The sequence below is a fragment of the Molossus molossus genome, unplaced genomic scaffold, assembly GCF_014108415.1.
Source record: "Molossus molossus isolate mMolMol1 unplaced genomic scaffold, mMolMol1.p scaffold_m16_p_21, whole genome shotgun sequence".
Taxonomy (NCBI): domain Eukaryota; kingdom Metazoa; phylum Chordata; class Mammalia; order Chiroptera; family Molossidae; genus Molossus; species Molossus molossus.
Window position 1 is genome coordinate 17,211,711 of NW_023425357.1, and position 13,020 is coordinate 17,224,730.

The following is a 13,020-nucleotide window of genomic DNA, read 5'->3' on the forward strand; positions in this document are numbered from 1 at the left end:
AAAGAGAAACATCGATGTGAGAGACAAACCGATCAGTTGCCTTCTGTATGCTCACTGACCGTGGATCGAACCCACAACCTAGCTTTGTGCCCTGACCAGGAATTGAACCTTCAACCTTTTGGTGTACGGGACGATGCTCCAACCAAACCACCTGGCCAGGGCTCTGTACCCTTTTTTGGGGGGGGGGGCTGTAAATAATGGAATAGGCAGACATAAGGCTTAAATATTAGACATTTAACACTCTCACATAAAGTCAAGAGGTAGAAGATTCCAAAATTGTTTCAGCTGCCCATCAAAGGCTGGAGCCTGCCTGTCCCTTGGCTTCCTCTCTGTGGCCACCAGCGGGTACGGCAGGTCCTGGCTCCAAAGCAGAAGGAGAAAGTGGGGTCCTTTTCATCAGGGTGCTCTGTGTTTATTAGGGAGAACGTTTCACTGGCTAAGGGGAAGAGGATTATCATGATGCATACCCTAGGGCTGGGCCATTCACACCAAAGAAAATCATCCTGGTAGCCAGGTGGAAAGGGGGCACCGGCTGCGCAGTGGGCACTGCGGCCGTGCCTGCCATGGCCTGCCCCCGGCAGTCTGTCTGCGTTTACATGCACACATCCACGTGCATGCAGATGGATGTGCCCACTGTCCGTTTACTGCATGCAGACTCTGACTGCTCTCAAGGCAAGCACCTCTGCATGGACTTGACACCTGTTGGTAGCAGTAGAAGCCAGGATGGCAAGTGACCAAGCAGTCACTCCAGCCAGTTTGCAGAAGCCACCAAGAGAGTGAGCTCCGCTATCTTCCGTGTTGGGGTGTCCTCCATTGAACAGATGAGGAAGCATAAATTCACAAACCCTTAGTTGATGTCCTCTAACGTACCAAGTCAGGGAGTTCCAACATGTTTTTGGACCTACAAAGGTCCCAGTGTAGGCCCGAGCGTTTCTTCTACCTTACATATCAGAACTGCCCCTTCCAGAGTTATTCCTTGGTTTACTGCACATTTTTATCACACTCCTGCCTGAACTTTACCCTGAGGTAGAGCCAGCTGGCACCTCCTGTTGCTGTACCTCTAAGGACTGTGTAAGGTACTTTGGGTGGGGTTTTTCTGTTAGCTCCATTAATATGAGGAGAGGCGTCTGGGAAGGGTCCACTCTGGGCTGGGCCCTGTGCAGGATTACGCTTAATTACTGCTGGATCTCAGAGTCATCTCCCTCTTGAAGTCACAAGGATCTGGACACCAGCTTCCTTGCTGTGTTGTCAGGTTTTCCAATACCACTTTCACCTTCAAGTATTAGAATGTTTCTGATATCACAGACTGGTTTTGCACATTTTCAACTTTATATGCATGAAATCATAGAACATGTATTCTTTTGCATCTGACATGGTTAGGTGTATACACATTTAAAAATATATCTTCCTGGTAAATTGAATGTTCTGTCAGTATAAAGTGAACCTCTTTGTCTCTAAAAATGTATTTTGCCTTATGTTTATTTCGCCTGACATCCTCCCCCTTTCTTTTGTTTGATATTTGCGTAGTCTATTTTTTCCATTCTCTAATTTCAATCTTCCTTTTTTTTTTCTTTATTGATTTTTAGAGAGAGAGGAAGAGAGAGAGAGATAGAAACATCGATGAGAGAGAATATCGACCGGCCGCCTCCTGCATGCCCCCCACTGGGGATCGGGCCCACAACCTGGGCATGTGCCCTGACTGGGAATCGAACCGGCAACCTTTGGTGCATGGGTCGACGCTCAACCACTGAGCCACACTTGCTGGGCAAATTTCAATATTTCTATATTCTTATGTTTAGCTGTGTCTTATAAATAGTATGTTGTTTTTTAGAAACAAGTTTTAAATATATAATAAATGTATAATTCACATACCACACTATTCGTCCACTTAAAATATACAGTTTAATGTAGCATATAGTTTTGTTATGTTAACCGAGTTTGACCGACTTTTCCTTTGTCTTTTCTTGTTTCTTTGGTTGTTTTAAATTTATTTCAGAGAGAGGAAGGGAGAGGGGGCGAGACACAGAAGCATCAATGAGAAAGAAAAATCAATTGGCTGCCTCCTGCACAGCTCCTACTGGGGATCAAGCCTGCAACCCGGGCATGTGCTCTGACCAGGAATTGAACCCATGACTTCCGGGTGCATGGGATGACGCTCAACCAACCGAGCCACACTGGCTGGCCATCCTTTGTATTTTTACTGGACTATTTAATACTTTTGTATTTCATGTCCTGACGGCCTTAACTCTTGCCCCTGAAATGCTCCAGTGCATCTTGCTGGTCATTGCCCACCTCCCTGCCAGTCTTGGGGACGGCCCTTCTTTGCCTGCAGCACAGCACAGCTAAGCTTGGATTGCATCTGTCCCTGCTTCCCAGAGCCCTGCTCAGCAGACTGGTCCCATTACAGGCCCATGGTCTGGAAGAGACAGCACTGCAGCCCAGCCACCCTTCATGAGCTCTACACAGGAGCTGCTCAGTGGGCTCACATAGCCAGCTAACGCGAGAGTTCTCACAGGGCAAGTTGGCAGCTCTCGTCTCATGTAGAGATGATAACGGTATCAGTACCAGGTTAGGGTGCTATTCGGTGCTGTGCACAGCAGGCCAGATGCAGCCCCTTTCTCTGGGTTGGTCCCTGGCAGGAAGGAGAAGGAGAGGCTGCCCAGGCAGCATGGGTGGGATTTGAAGTTGTGGATGGCCTCAGTGTAGTTTGAATGTCATTGCCTTTGCCACGGGGCTCTTCCCGAGGAAAACTTGCCAGGGGTAGTACTTTTGTGTCCCGGAGAGAGAGGTGGCGCTGGAGAAAGCGTGAAACAAGCCTTTTGAGTTTACTGGCAGGAAATTTGATCATACATTTACTTCTTTGTCTCTTGTAACAAAAGGTTCCATTGTCATGTGGGGCGGACAATGAAGACGAAGGAAATATTTCTGAGCAAAATGGGTTTCCAGGCTCACCGTTGACACCACAGCGTACACAAGAAAAAGGTAAAATAAAAACCAGCAGGGCTCTGGTGCCAGATGGGCCTGCCCCCTGAATATGCGCTGGTGGAGGTGATCGGGTGGTGCTCTAGTGTGGTCTGAATCTGTCTCTGGAGCTTTCCAGGAGGTACAGGCCAAGACCAGCCCCTGCTTGTGCCATGCCTGGGGCCACCCGCATGAGCTGCAAAGCAGACTACAGATTGTTACCACTTGGCTGGACTTGGAGGTGCCTGGGAGATGCCAAGCTGTGAGGCTGGTAGCCACTAGTACCAGGCTTGGGGCTGCTTAGCAAGAGATACGGGGCACACTGAGGCCAGATGCTGCTTGTTTGGGGTTTGTGAACCTTTGGGAGATTTTAGCGAAGTCTGAAGTTCGAGCACAGATAGGCTGTTTTTATGAAAAGGCAACTGGGTGGGTCTGAAAGTTGGGTGGGGATCTCAGGGAATCACCAGGGCCCAGGGAACAGTGTTAACCAGGTTGGTGGGGACTCAGATACGGCACCTGCCTGCCGTCAGTGGGGAGAGGGCTCAGCAAAGCAGCATGTCTTCTGCCAGCACTTCTGTCCGGGGGAAAGCTGCCCCTTCTGTCCTCGCCCCACAGCCAGACCATTCAGTTCCTACACCCGTGTCTCTGGCTCCTTTAGAGCTTCTGTCCCACAGCTGGAGCTCAGAGCAAGTGAGTCTCAGTAAGTCCATGTGCGGGCCCTTTAAGAGGAACTGCCTGGTACCCCAGCAACTCTTGTCTCATTCAGACTCAACTCCTCTGGTTTTCACAGCCAGAAGTTATGGGGACTTCTCTTCATGGCACTGGTGCCCTGGGCTGGGGCCTCTGGTGTGGGGTGGGACCCCTGGCTACCTTAAGTGGGACCTCTGCAGACAAGGTATCCCTCCTGATTTTTTTTTCTAATTTTTTTTTCTTTATTGATATTTAGAGAGAGAGGAAGGGAGAGGGAGATAAGAAATATTGATGAAAGATAAAAATGGATTGGCCGCCTCTAGCATGCCCACTGGGGATTGGGCCCACAACCTGGGCATGTGCCTGACCCGGAATCGAACCGGTAACCTCTTGGTGCATGGGTCGACGCTCAACCACTGAGCCACACCAGCCAGTCAGGAGCAATGACTTTTCTGACCAAGTCGGATGCTACTTCCAGGCAGGGTAGGCCCGGCCCATGTGTGGAATGGCGGGAGGAACCTGTGGAGAGAGCACAGGAGTGGGGGGGTGTTGGAAGGCGGGGAAGAGCCCTGGATGGAAAGGGCTCAGCATCACACTGAGGAATTGGCCTTGGTTCTGCAATCCTGTGAGCAGCCCTGAAGGTGTCAGGAATGATAGTCAAAGACAAGCAGTTCAGAGTTGGGCTCCCCGCCTCGCTCCAGGACCCGCTTGCCGTGTGGCCTGGCCAGGCCTCTTACCGCTCCCTGCCTTGTTTGCTCACCTGTAGAAGGTGAGTTTCTGTGATTGTGCCCTCTTGTGTTGTCAAACGTCTGTATCTGTTTTAAAATATTGTTCTCTTCTTTTTAAAATCAGATGGTGAATATTCTGTTCTGAATTTAAAGGTAAGACTTGTTTTTTAAAAACTGGTTTTCTCTCAGCCTGGCCAGTTTTGCTCAGCAGTTAGAGCATCAGCCTGTGGACCAGAGAGTCCCAGGTTTGGTTCCCACCAAGGGCACGTACCTCGGTTGCAGTTTGTCCCCGGCCCCAGTTGGGGTCGTGTGGGTGGCAACCAGTCGATGTGTCTCTCTCACATCGATGTTTCTCTCTCTCTCTTTCTCCCTCCCTCCTGCTCTATCTGAAGATAAATGCAAAAATGTCCTCGGGTGAGGATAAAACAAAAACAAAACAAAACTGGTTTTCTCTATAGATTGAAGATCTGTCATAATTTTTAAACAACTTCTGTGATTTGTGGGGAGAAAAACCTCCCTTAATCGGCATTCTTTCCAACTGAATGTTTCTTTTTAAATATTTAAACAACTTGAAGAAACATGTTTTCCATAGTTTAAAAATGAAAGTAATATATTGAGAGGTTAGAAATCATTTACAACTTGTAGAATGAATAGACGATAACTAATTTGCAAACACGGAAATAGTTCCACCTTACATTTTGAATTGTGTGCTGTCATAGGAATTTAAATATTAAACATTTCTCAGTAGAACTAATTCATAACCTCATCTACCTTTTTAGCAGAAATGAGAAACTTAATATCAGACTGATGTGTAATGGAAAAATTAACAAAAGTTCAAAGCTTTCCCTTTCCTCAAAGTTTTATGTCGAAAAGCAAGATCTTACATTCTTTTCTCAGCACCCTGAAAACACACTTCTCTGCAGTTTATGGAGGCCTCTTGCACAGCCCCAGGAGAAGAGGCCCAGTTGGAGTTTGCTTTGCGTGTCTGTGCTCAGCGCCTATGGCCATATCACATGTTTAGAATGTGAACTGATGGCCTGCTGTTACCCGTGGGACCTATATATAAAGACACAGTGACTGACTGACACGGGCAGAGAGGCAGAAAGAAAGTTTGAACAGAAGATGCTAACACTCTCAATTCTTTAGGCTCATGGCTTTTTCCCCCCTAGGATGAAAAACCACCGTTATGTGGAAAACCTCCTCCCTCCCCAGGTATTTGCCTTTTGATTTTCATTATGATTGGAAAGCTTGAATACCCAGGAACCTGTGGGATGTGCTGAGACACTGGGAGGGCGGGCATATGCAAATAAGGGCTCTAACTCTGGGGCCAGAGACAGAGTGTGAGGTTGCAGATGTTTTCTGGGGTGCTTTCCCCTGTAATGTTTGTGCAGCTTTGGTAGCTTTCAGAGTGAGTTTTGTCATTCTTGCCTGCTGTGTTGCACGTCACTATTGAAAACCATGTTGGGTATCAAGGCTTTTCAGTCTGTCCTCCATGTAGGACTGACTTGACCTTCACCCACTCTTTCGTAGTGCTTTTGATGCTCTGTTGTGGGAGTTTGCTAGGGCTCTAACTCCTAGCCCACAGGCTCAGCATAATTGTATGTGTTCTACCACTCAGCCCATCCTTTGCATTTACGCATTAATCAAAATGTTTGTTTACATAATTTCTATGAAGTACTGACAAGTGTCTCTCTGAGAACATTAAATATACTCATTCCAAAATCGTGCATATTTTGCGCCAGCCACTTGCTTCTCTCTAATTTGACTTGGGTGCTTCTCTTGGCTCAGACACTTCATGGTTGTTGGTGGTGTGCCTACCTTGGTCCTTGAGAGTCCCCGTGGGTCTGCCTGGGGATGCTGTGTCTGCTTACTGCAGGCTGCTCAGATGGGGAAACCAACCAAGCTGCCAGTAACAGCCTGTCTCCAGTGACTGACGAGGACAGGCAGGCTCTGTGGCCAGCCAGGGGCTTTGGGGCTCCCTCTTCCTTCTGCGATTCTCTAGCTCCTTTGGGGCTGCCCTGCCTGTCGGACCTCAGTGTCTGTATGTACTGCCTGTCAAGGGGCATGCATCTCTGCCTGCCCAGAGGGTTTGAGCCCCATCTGGTGCTCTAACCGGACACCTCATCAGTCCTCTCTAGGCCACTGCGGTTCCTACCACCTGTCAGGGAAGCATCCCGCCTTTTGTAGCTGACGTCTCCTGGCGTATTTTAGGCTGCAGCTTCTGTCTTCCGCCTAATCTCAACTGTTTTCTTTCTGGGGTTCCTAGGGTCCCCCTCTTGTGCTCAGTGTCGCTGTGGAGTTACTCATTTCTTAGCCTTTCCTTTCATGTTTTAAGGACTGGGTCTATGTGCAGCAGGGGTCAGGGGGTTATCTGGAGTCACCAGTCCCCTCCCTAGCTTATGCCTGCCCTTGGGGCCACCAGCCGGGAGCCACCAGCCCTCCCACCCGTGTCTGCCCACAGAAGCTCTGCTTCTGTTTCCACCTCCACTGGGAGGCGTGCCCTGGCCACTGTCGTGTTCACCTTTTCTGACCTCTCTGAGCATCTCTCTCCAGGGAACATCGCTTTCTGTTTTCCTCCTGTCTTCCTTGCTATTTCTTCTTAAATCCTATGTGAGCTCTGGTTTTTGTCTCTCCATGGTGCTGTCGGGCACTGCCCACGTGCCGGCGGCTCCCTTTCTGCAGCTAAAGTTGCCTTCGGAGCTTTGGGCCTGTGTCCTAACCCAGCTTCCCTTCCCTTGCTGCATTTGTTTTCTTGTCTGGCTGAGTTCCACTCAGCCTTGATGTGCCCCACCCTATACAGCTCCGTGGGGTTTGCGCCCCTGGGTCTTTCTCCCACATATCCCTTCCTCTCTGTCCCCAGCATGCTGCCGCCCCTCTGGTCTGGGCCTCGTTCATTCAGGTTGTTTCCTGCTGGCCTGAGGGGCTCATCTGAGTGGAGACTTCACACCTCCGCCTAAAAGTCTTTCTGGTTCCTCTGGCCTCAGTTCTGCATATTAATGATGTGCAAGGGGCTGGTTCCTGCCATCCACTGTCCTCTCATCAGGCCACTCCTCCTTCCTGGTATAGGCCATTCTCTCCCAGGACCGCAGAACATAGCATGAGGCCTGCCAGGAAGAAGAGCTCACATGGTTTTTCAAATGCAGTCTCGTGAATGTTGATGTAAAATTGTAAATGTCAGTTAATACTTTGAAATGTTTTCCCTGTGCCTTTTCAGACAGAACTTCTAGAACACCTCAACGATGTGTCGAAATAACCAAAGAAAAGTTTGAGGAGTTAAAAGAAGAAAATTTGCTTCTGAACAATGCAAACCAAACCCTGACTCTTGAAGTGAACACACTAAAGCGAGCAAGGAAAGAACTACGGCTCAGACTTGAGAGAACAGAAAAAGAAAGCGGGAAGCGGAAGGAGGCTGAGCGCCCGTCCTCTCAGGCAGGTGGGCGCAACTGCAGTTTAATTAAAGGGACAGATAGGACTTCACTCGTTTTCGTATTTATTTTGAGAGTTAATGTTTCAGGTTGTAATATTTGTTGATTTTAATGTTGATATTTTGCGTTATAATATTTTAGTTTCTTATTAATATCTGGATGCTTGTTGAAATTTTATTTTATCTGCTATATCATTATTGTTAGGCTAAAGACATTTCAGTATGGTCTGGCTTTGATATTTAGGAAAGTCGTTTTATATGTATTTCATACAGGTTTTTACCCTGCTGAGCAGCATATGAAAGTGCCTTTTTACCACCTATCTACTGATCATGAGGATTATGTTTTTCTTGCTAATTTGATAGAGGAAAAAGGAATCTCATTTTAATTTGTATTTCTTTTATTATCGATGAGCTGGAATATTTTTTTCATATCGTGCAGGTCATTTTCTTTTATAAATTTCCCCCCTTATCATTGAGATACTTGGCTTTTTCTCATTGGTTTGTAGGAGCATTTTATGTGTTAAGGATGTTGGCCTTTGTCATGTATGTCATATTTTCTTTTTGTTGATAATCTAACTAAATCTAAAGGATATTTTGTTTTTAAGACTTAGCCCTGGGTGTCGAGTCCTTTTTACCTTTAAGGTTATATAAATATTCACTGATTTTCATTTATCTATTTGTATAAGACTAATATTATTGCCTGAAGAAAGATGATGTAATATAGACACTGCATATTTCTTGTCTTAGGCACACTTATTTCTAGATACTTTATATTATTTGTGTTATTATTTTGTGGGATCTATTTTCTTTTCTTTTATTTTTTAATCATCTTTATTGATTTTTTTTTAGAGAGAGAGGAAGGGAAAGGTAGAGAGAGATAGAAACATCAATGAGAAAGAAAAGCATCAGCATCGATCTGCTGCCTCCTGTACGCCCCGTACCCGGGCCTGCAACCTGGGCATGTGCCCTGACTGGGAATCGAACTAGCGACCTCCTGGTGCATGGGTCAATGCTCACCCACGGAGCCACACCAACTGGGCTGTGAATCTATTTTCTATTTTGTTTTCTAATATTTGGGAAGGTTATTTTAATACATTTTCATTTATTCTGTATGATTTGCAAGGCAAATATTTATATATCATTGGAAACAATTACTTTTCCTTTTCAATCTAAAGTTATTATTTTACCTTAATTAATTGTACATGTAAAAATTTCCACAAACTTCCAAAGTGTTGACTAGTGTTAAAAAACCCAGAAACTTTTATTAATTTATACCTATATATTTGTCATTCAGAGCCTCTATGAGCCTAAAAGGAAAAGAAGGGAAGATGTTAGCAATTTATATAAAATCTTAATCGATTTGATATAAATTCTTAGAGTATAATGTTAATTTTTTTCAGTAGTTGCTGCACCTGAACTACTTTATCTAAGAAAACAAGCTCAAGAACTGGTGGATGAAAATGATGGGTTGAAAATGACTGTCCATCGTTTGAATGTAGAACTGAGCAGATATCAAACAAAATTCAGGCATTTATCCAAGGAAGAGGTAATGTTTCCGATTAAGAACATTTAGTTTTCAGATTTTTTTTTTTTAGCCATTCCCGTTGAATTGATTTCCAACCATGCGGGGTTCATATTTATTACAGTTTGGTATAAAAAGACACACATGTACAAAGCACAGTATTTCTAGAGGACCTTTCCATCTCCTTCTTCTCCCCTCCACCTCCTCCCCTCCTTTTCTCTCCTCCTTTTCTCCCCTCCTCTTTCCCTCTCTCCCTTCCTCCTTCCTCACCTCCTTATTCATAATGAAGGCAGTAAAGGCTCTTCGTGAAAATTGGGACAAAACAGAGATTATATATAGTAAAGGAGTGAGAGTAACCGTCAGCTGTTCCCTCCTCTGCCTCGTTCCTCCAGTTTACAGCTGTCACTTGAAAGTGGTATCACGGCAGACTTTCCTAGCTGCTGCCTGGGGCTCTGGCTTCTAATCATCCTGCATCTAGGTGCTGACTGCAGTCCCCCTCGTGGGGACACCAGTGGGTCCTAGTACACCCTCGGCCACTGGGAGCCACTAGGAACAAAGACAGTGGACAGTCACAAAGGTTTGAAAGGCAGCCAGGAACTCCGACTGGGCTGATTGATGAGGTCCATCTCCTGTAAGAGAGAGTTCTGTCAAGACTGGGAGAGGAGGCTGCTTTATCTAATCTGCAAAACCAACACCAAGGGTTAAGGAAAAGGAAGAAAGGAATATGTTTCAAACAAAAGAAAAAAGTTAATCTTCAGAACCAGCTTTAATGAAATGGAGATAAGAGATTTACTCAATACAGAGTTCTAAATAACAGTCATAAAGATGCTCATCACCCGGCCGGTGTGGCTCAGTGGCTGCGCGTCGACCCATGCACCAGGAGGTCGCTAGTTCGATTCCCGGTCAGGGCACATGCCCAGGTTGTGGGCCCGATCCCCAGTGGGGGGCATGCAGGCGGTGGCCAAATGATGTTCTTGCTCATCAATGTTATTCTCTCTCTCTCTCTCCCTCCTTCCCTTTCACTCTATCTGAGAATCAATGGAAAAATATCCTCGGCTGAGGATTAACGCAAAAACAAGAACTCATAGAAAATATGTGAAAGTTGAATATATTCTGTAGATTAGAATATAGTAGATCATTATTGATTTTTTTATTTTTATGACAGTATAGTGTGGTTGAGTAAGTGAAGGCTTTTCTTTTTAGGAAATATACACTTAAGTATTATAGGAAAATAGGATTTATTATTCTCAAACATTTCAAAAGAAATTGTTCTCATATTAAGTGCCTACACATATAGATACACAGATTGCTGATTCACGATAGATTAAGAACACCTTAAGGTTCGAAATATCAGAAGCGTAGTTTTAATTTGTTTTCAAAATGTGCTTTGTTCTTAGAGTATGAATATTGAAGGCCTACCGTCCAAGGGCCCTATACCACCCTGGTTGGTAAGTGAAAGCTATTTCATTTCAGTCCCATATTTTCTGGGCTACATTTGAAGAGCTATTCAAATCCATTCCAAATCCAGTGTATTTTCCACCTTGTAAAAAAAATTTGCTGATTGTGTTTAAATGTAAGAAATATATTAACCTTCCTTGCCCCACTGTCTCCAGTTGGATATAAAGTATCTGTCACCCTTGTTGCTGGCTTATGAAGACAGAATGAAAGAAAAGGACGAGCTCATTGCCGCCCTTCAGGTAGGTTGGCAGATGTCAGAGGAGACAAGGTTTATTCAAAATAAGACCATTTCAAACCTTGAAGAAATATGCCCAACACCTAGTAGGCACTCAAATGTTTGCTAAAGGAAAGGAGAAAGGAAGGACGCAGTGTAGCAGAGTAGGAGGGGGGGACAGAAGGAAGAGGGGAGCCGGGTCGGGAGTGATCAGTGGAGCAGGGGGTGGCAGTGTTAGATGTGGAAGGTATGCAGGGACGGGGGGACTGCATTTGAAGTTTCCCAGACAGGCAGCCCCACGTGGGCTGGCATCTCACTCAGGGTGCAGAGAGGGCAGCAGTGGGAGGCATTTCTTTCCTGGGACTCTAGCTGCAAACACCATGGTTAGAAGGGGCATTTGGGCAGACCCAGGAAGGTAGTAGGCCAGGAGTGTTTTAGAAGGACTTCTTAATTCAGTGAAGAGCCGACCCCAGGAAAGTCCAATTATTGAGCTGTTGGAAGCAGTGAGGAAGTGAGGTTTTTATTCATTTCTGCCTTGTGCACCTCTGTTTTATGGGAATGGCTTGTAGCAGTGGAGCTTGTTTGAATGACACAGGAGACCAAGGCCACGTGGATGTTGTAGACTCACCCATACCTTTGCATGCTGCGTACTCTGTGTTCCTCCTTTAAGTGGCCAAAGAGATCTCTGCAACTGGAAGGATCCAGAGAGAGAAGTGTTTGTTTTTCTGGGATCCCCAGCTGGAAGGGTCTCTTAAGGGTCACCCAGCCTGTTCTTATGATACTGTCCCATGTAATGCAGTTTGTTTGTTTGTTTATTTTAGAGAAAGAGAAACACTGGTTTTTGTTGTTTCACTTGTTTGCGCTTTCATTGGTTGATCCTTGAATGTGCCCAGACCAGGGATCAAACCCAGTGAGACGACGCTCTAACCAACTGAGCTAACCAGCCAGGGCTGTGATACAGTTTTGAACATTTTCTTCTAGAGGATGAATAAATCTTATACTAATTGATGAAATATCAATCCTAATAATTATTAAAATTACTAATTTGATGCTCTTTCTAAAATGGGCAGGAACCCTGGCCTGGTAGTTCAGTTGGTGAGAGCATCATCCTGAAATGCCAAGGTTGCGGTTTCAGTCCCTGGTCAGGGCACATACAAGAAGCAACCAATGAATGCATAAATAAGTGGAACAACAAAACTCTCTCTCTCTCAAATCAACAATTTTTTTTTTTTAATTTAAAAAAGAATAAAACGAGTCAGGAAACATTTTCTGTAAAGGGCCATTTAGTAAATCATTTAGGCTTTGCAGACCATGCAGTCTCTGTTGTACAACTACTCAGCTCTGCTGTTACAGCAGGAAAGCAGCCATAGACACCCTGTAAACACATGGGCTTGTCCGAGTCCCAGTGAAACTTTATTTACAAAACAGGCAGCTGGACTGCAGGCTTTAGTTTGCCTGAAACCTGTTCTGAAAAAGAGCAGGTGGACCGCCAGCAAGTGGGAGTGTGTCTGAGCAGAATGGTGAGGAGAAGTTACCTGCCATCGTAAGTTAAACCAGTATAAGCAATAAATGTCTGTTAGCTGGGAGAAGAAAAGTTAGAAGCATCCCCAAATAAATATTGACACCTGAGATCCTCACTGAAGACCAGCACACCACAGCTGGCCACGGGCTGGCTGAGAAAGGCTGTGATGGAGGAGGCCCCGCAGAGGTGCCAGCTATACACCTGAAGCTAATATAAAATAACATTGCGTGTTAACCATAATTACACTTTTTTGAGTGCCCCAAACACAGACTTAGGGGTCAAAAACTGAGACCAAGCACCAGTCCTCGAGTTGAGGCTAATGGCCTGATGCTGTGCTGACTGATGGCTTTCTTGTGACTATAATGGAGCCAAATTAAGGGATGCCAACCCCCACACACACTAGTCTCTTGAAATGTTCTTAGTTTGAAAAGCTCCATTTTATCCTCCAAAGGAAGGATTACAGTGTTTACAGGCATCTCTTTTCTTCTGCCATTTTTGTTT

At 45.5% G+C, this 13,020-nt stretch overlaps 1 protein-coding gene across 4 annotated transcripts in view; it reads left to right on the forward strand.

The window, feature by feature from the left end:
- CEP89 (centrosomal protein 89) overlaps positions 1–13,020 on the forward strand; it is a 56,768-nt gene that overhangs the window by 14,380 nt on the left and 29,368 nt on the right. For 2 of the 4 annotated variants that reach the window (XM_036275531.1, XM_036275535.1), the window contains exons 5-11: positions 2,880–2,982; positions 4,504–4,532; positions 5,549–5,591; positions 7,594–7,812; positions 9,204–9,349; positions 10,723–10,773; positions 10,939–11,022. In XM_036275531.1, the coding sequence (XP_036131424.1) occupies positions 2,880–2,982; positions 4,504–4,532; positions 5,549–5,591; positions 7,594–7,812; positions 9,204–9,349; positions 10,723–10,773; positions 10,939–11,022 (675 nt within the window). The remainder of the gene's footprint in view (positions 1–2,879; positions 2,983–4,503; positions 4,533–5,548; positions 5,592–7,593; positions 7,813–9,203; positions 9,350–10,722; positions 10,774–10,938; positions 11,023–13,020) is intronic. The other 2 variants (XM_036275532.1, XM_036275533.1) reach the window with 2 other exon arrangements.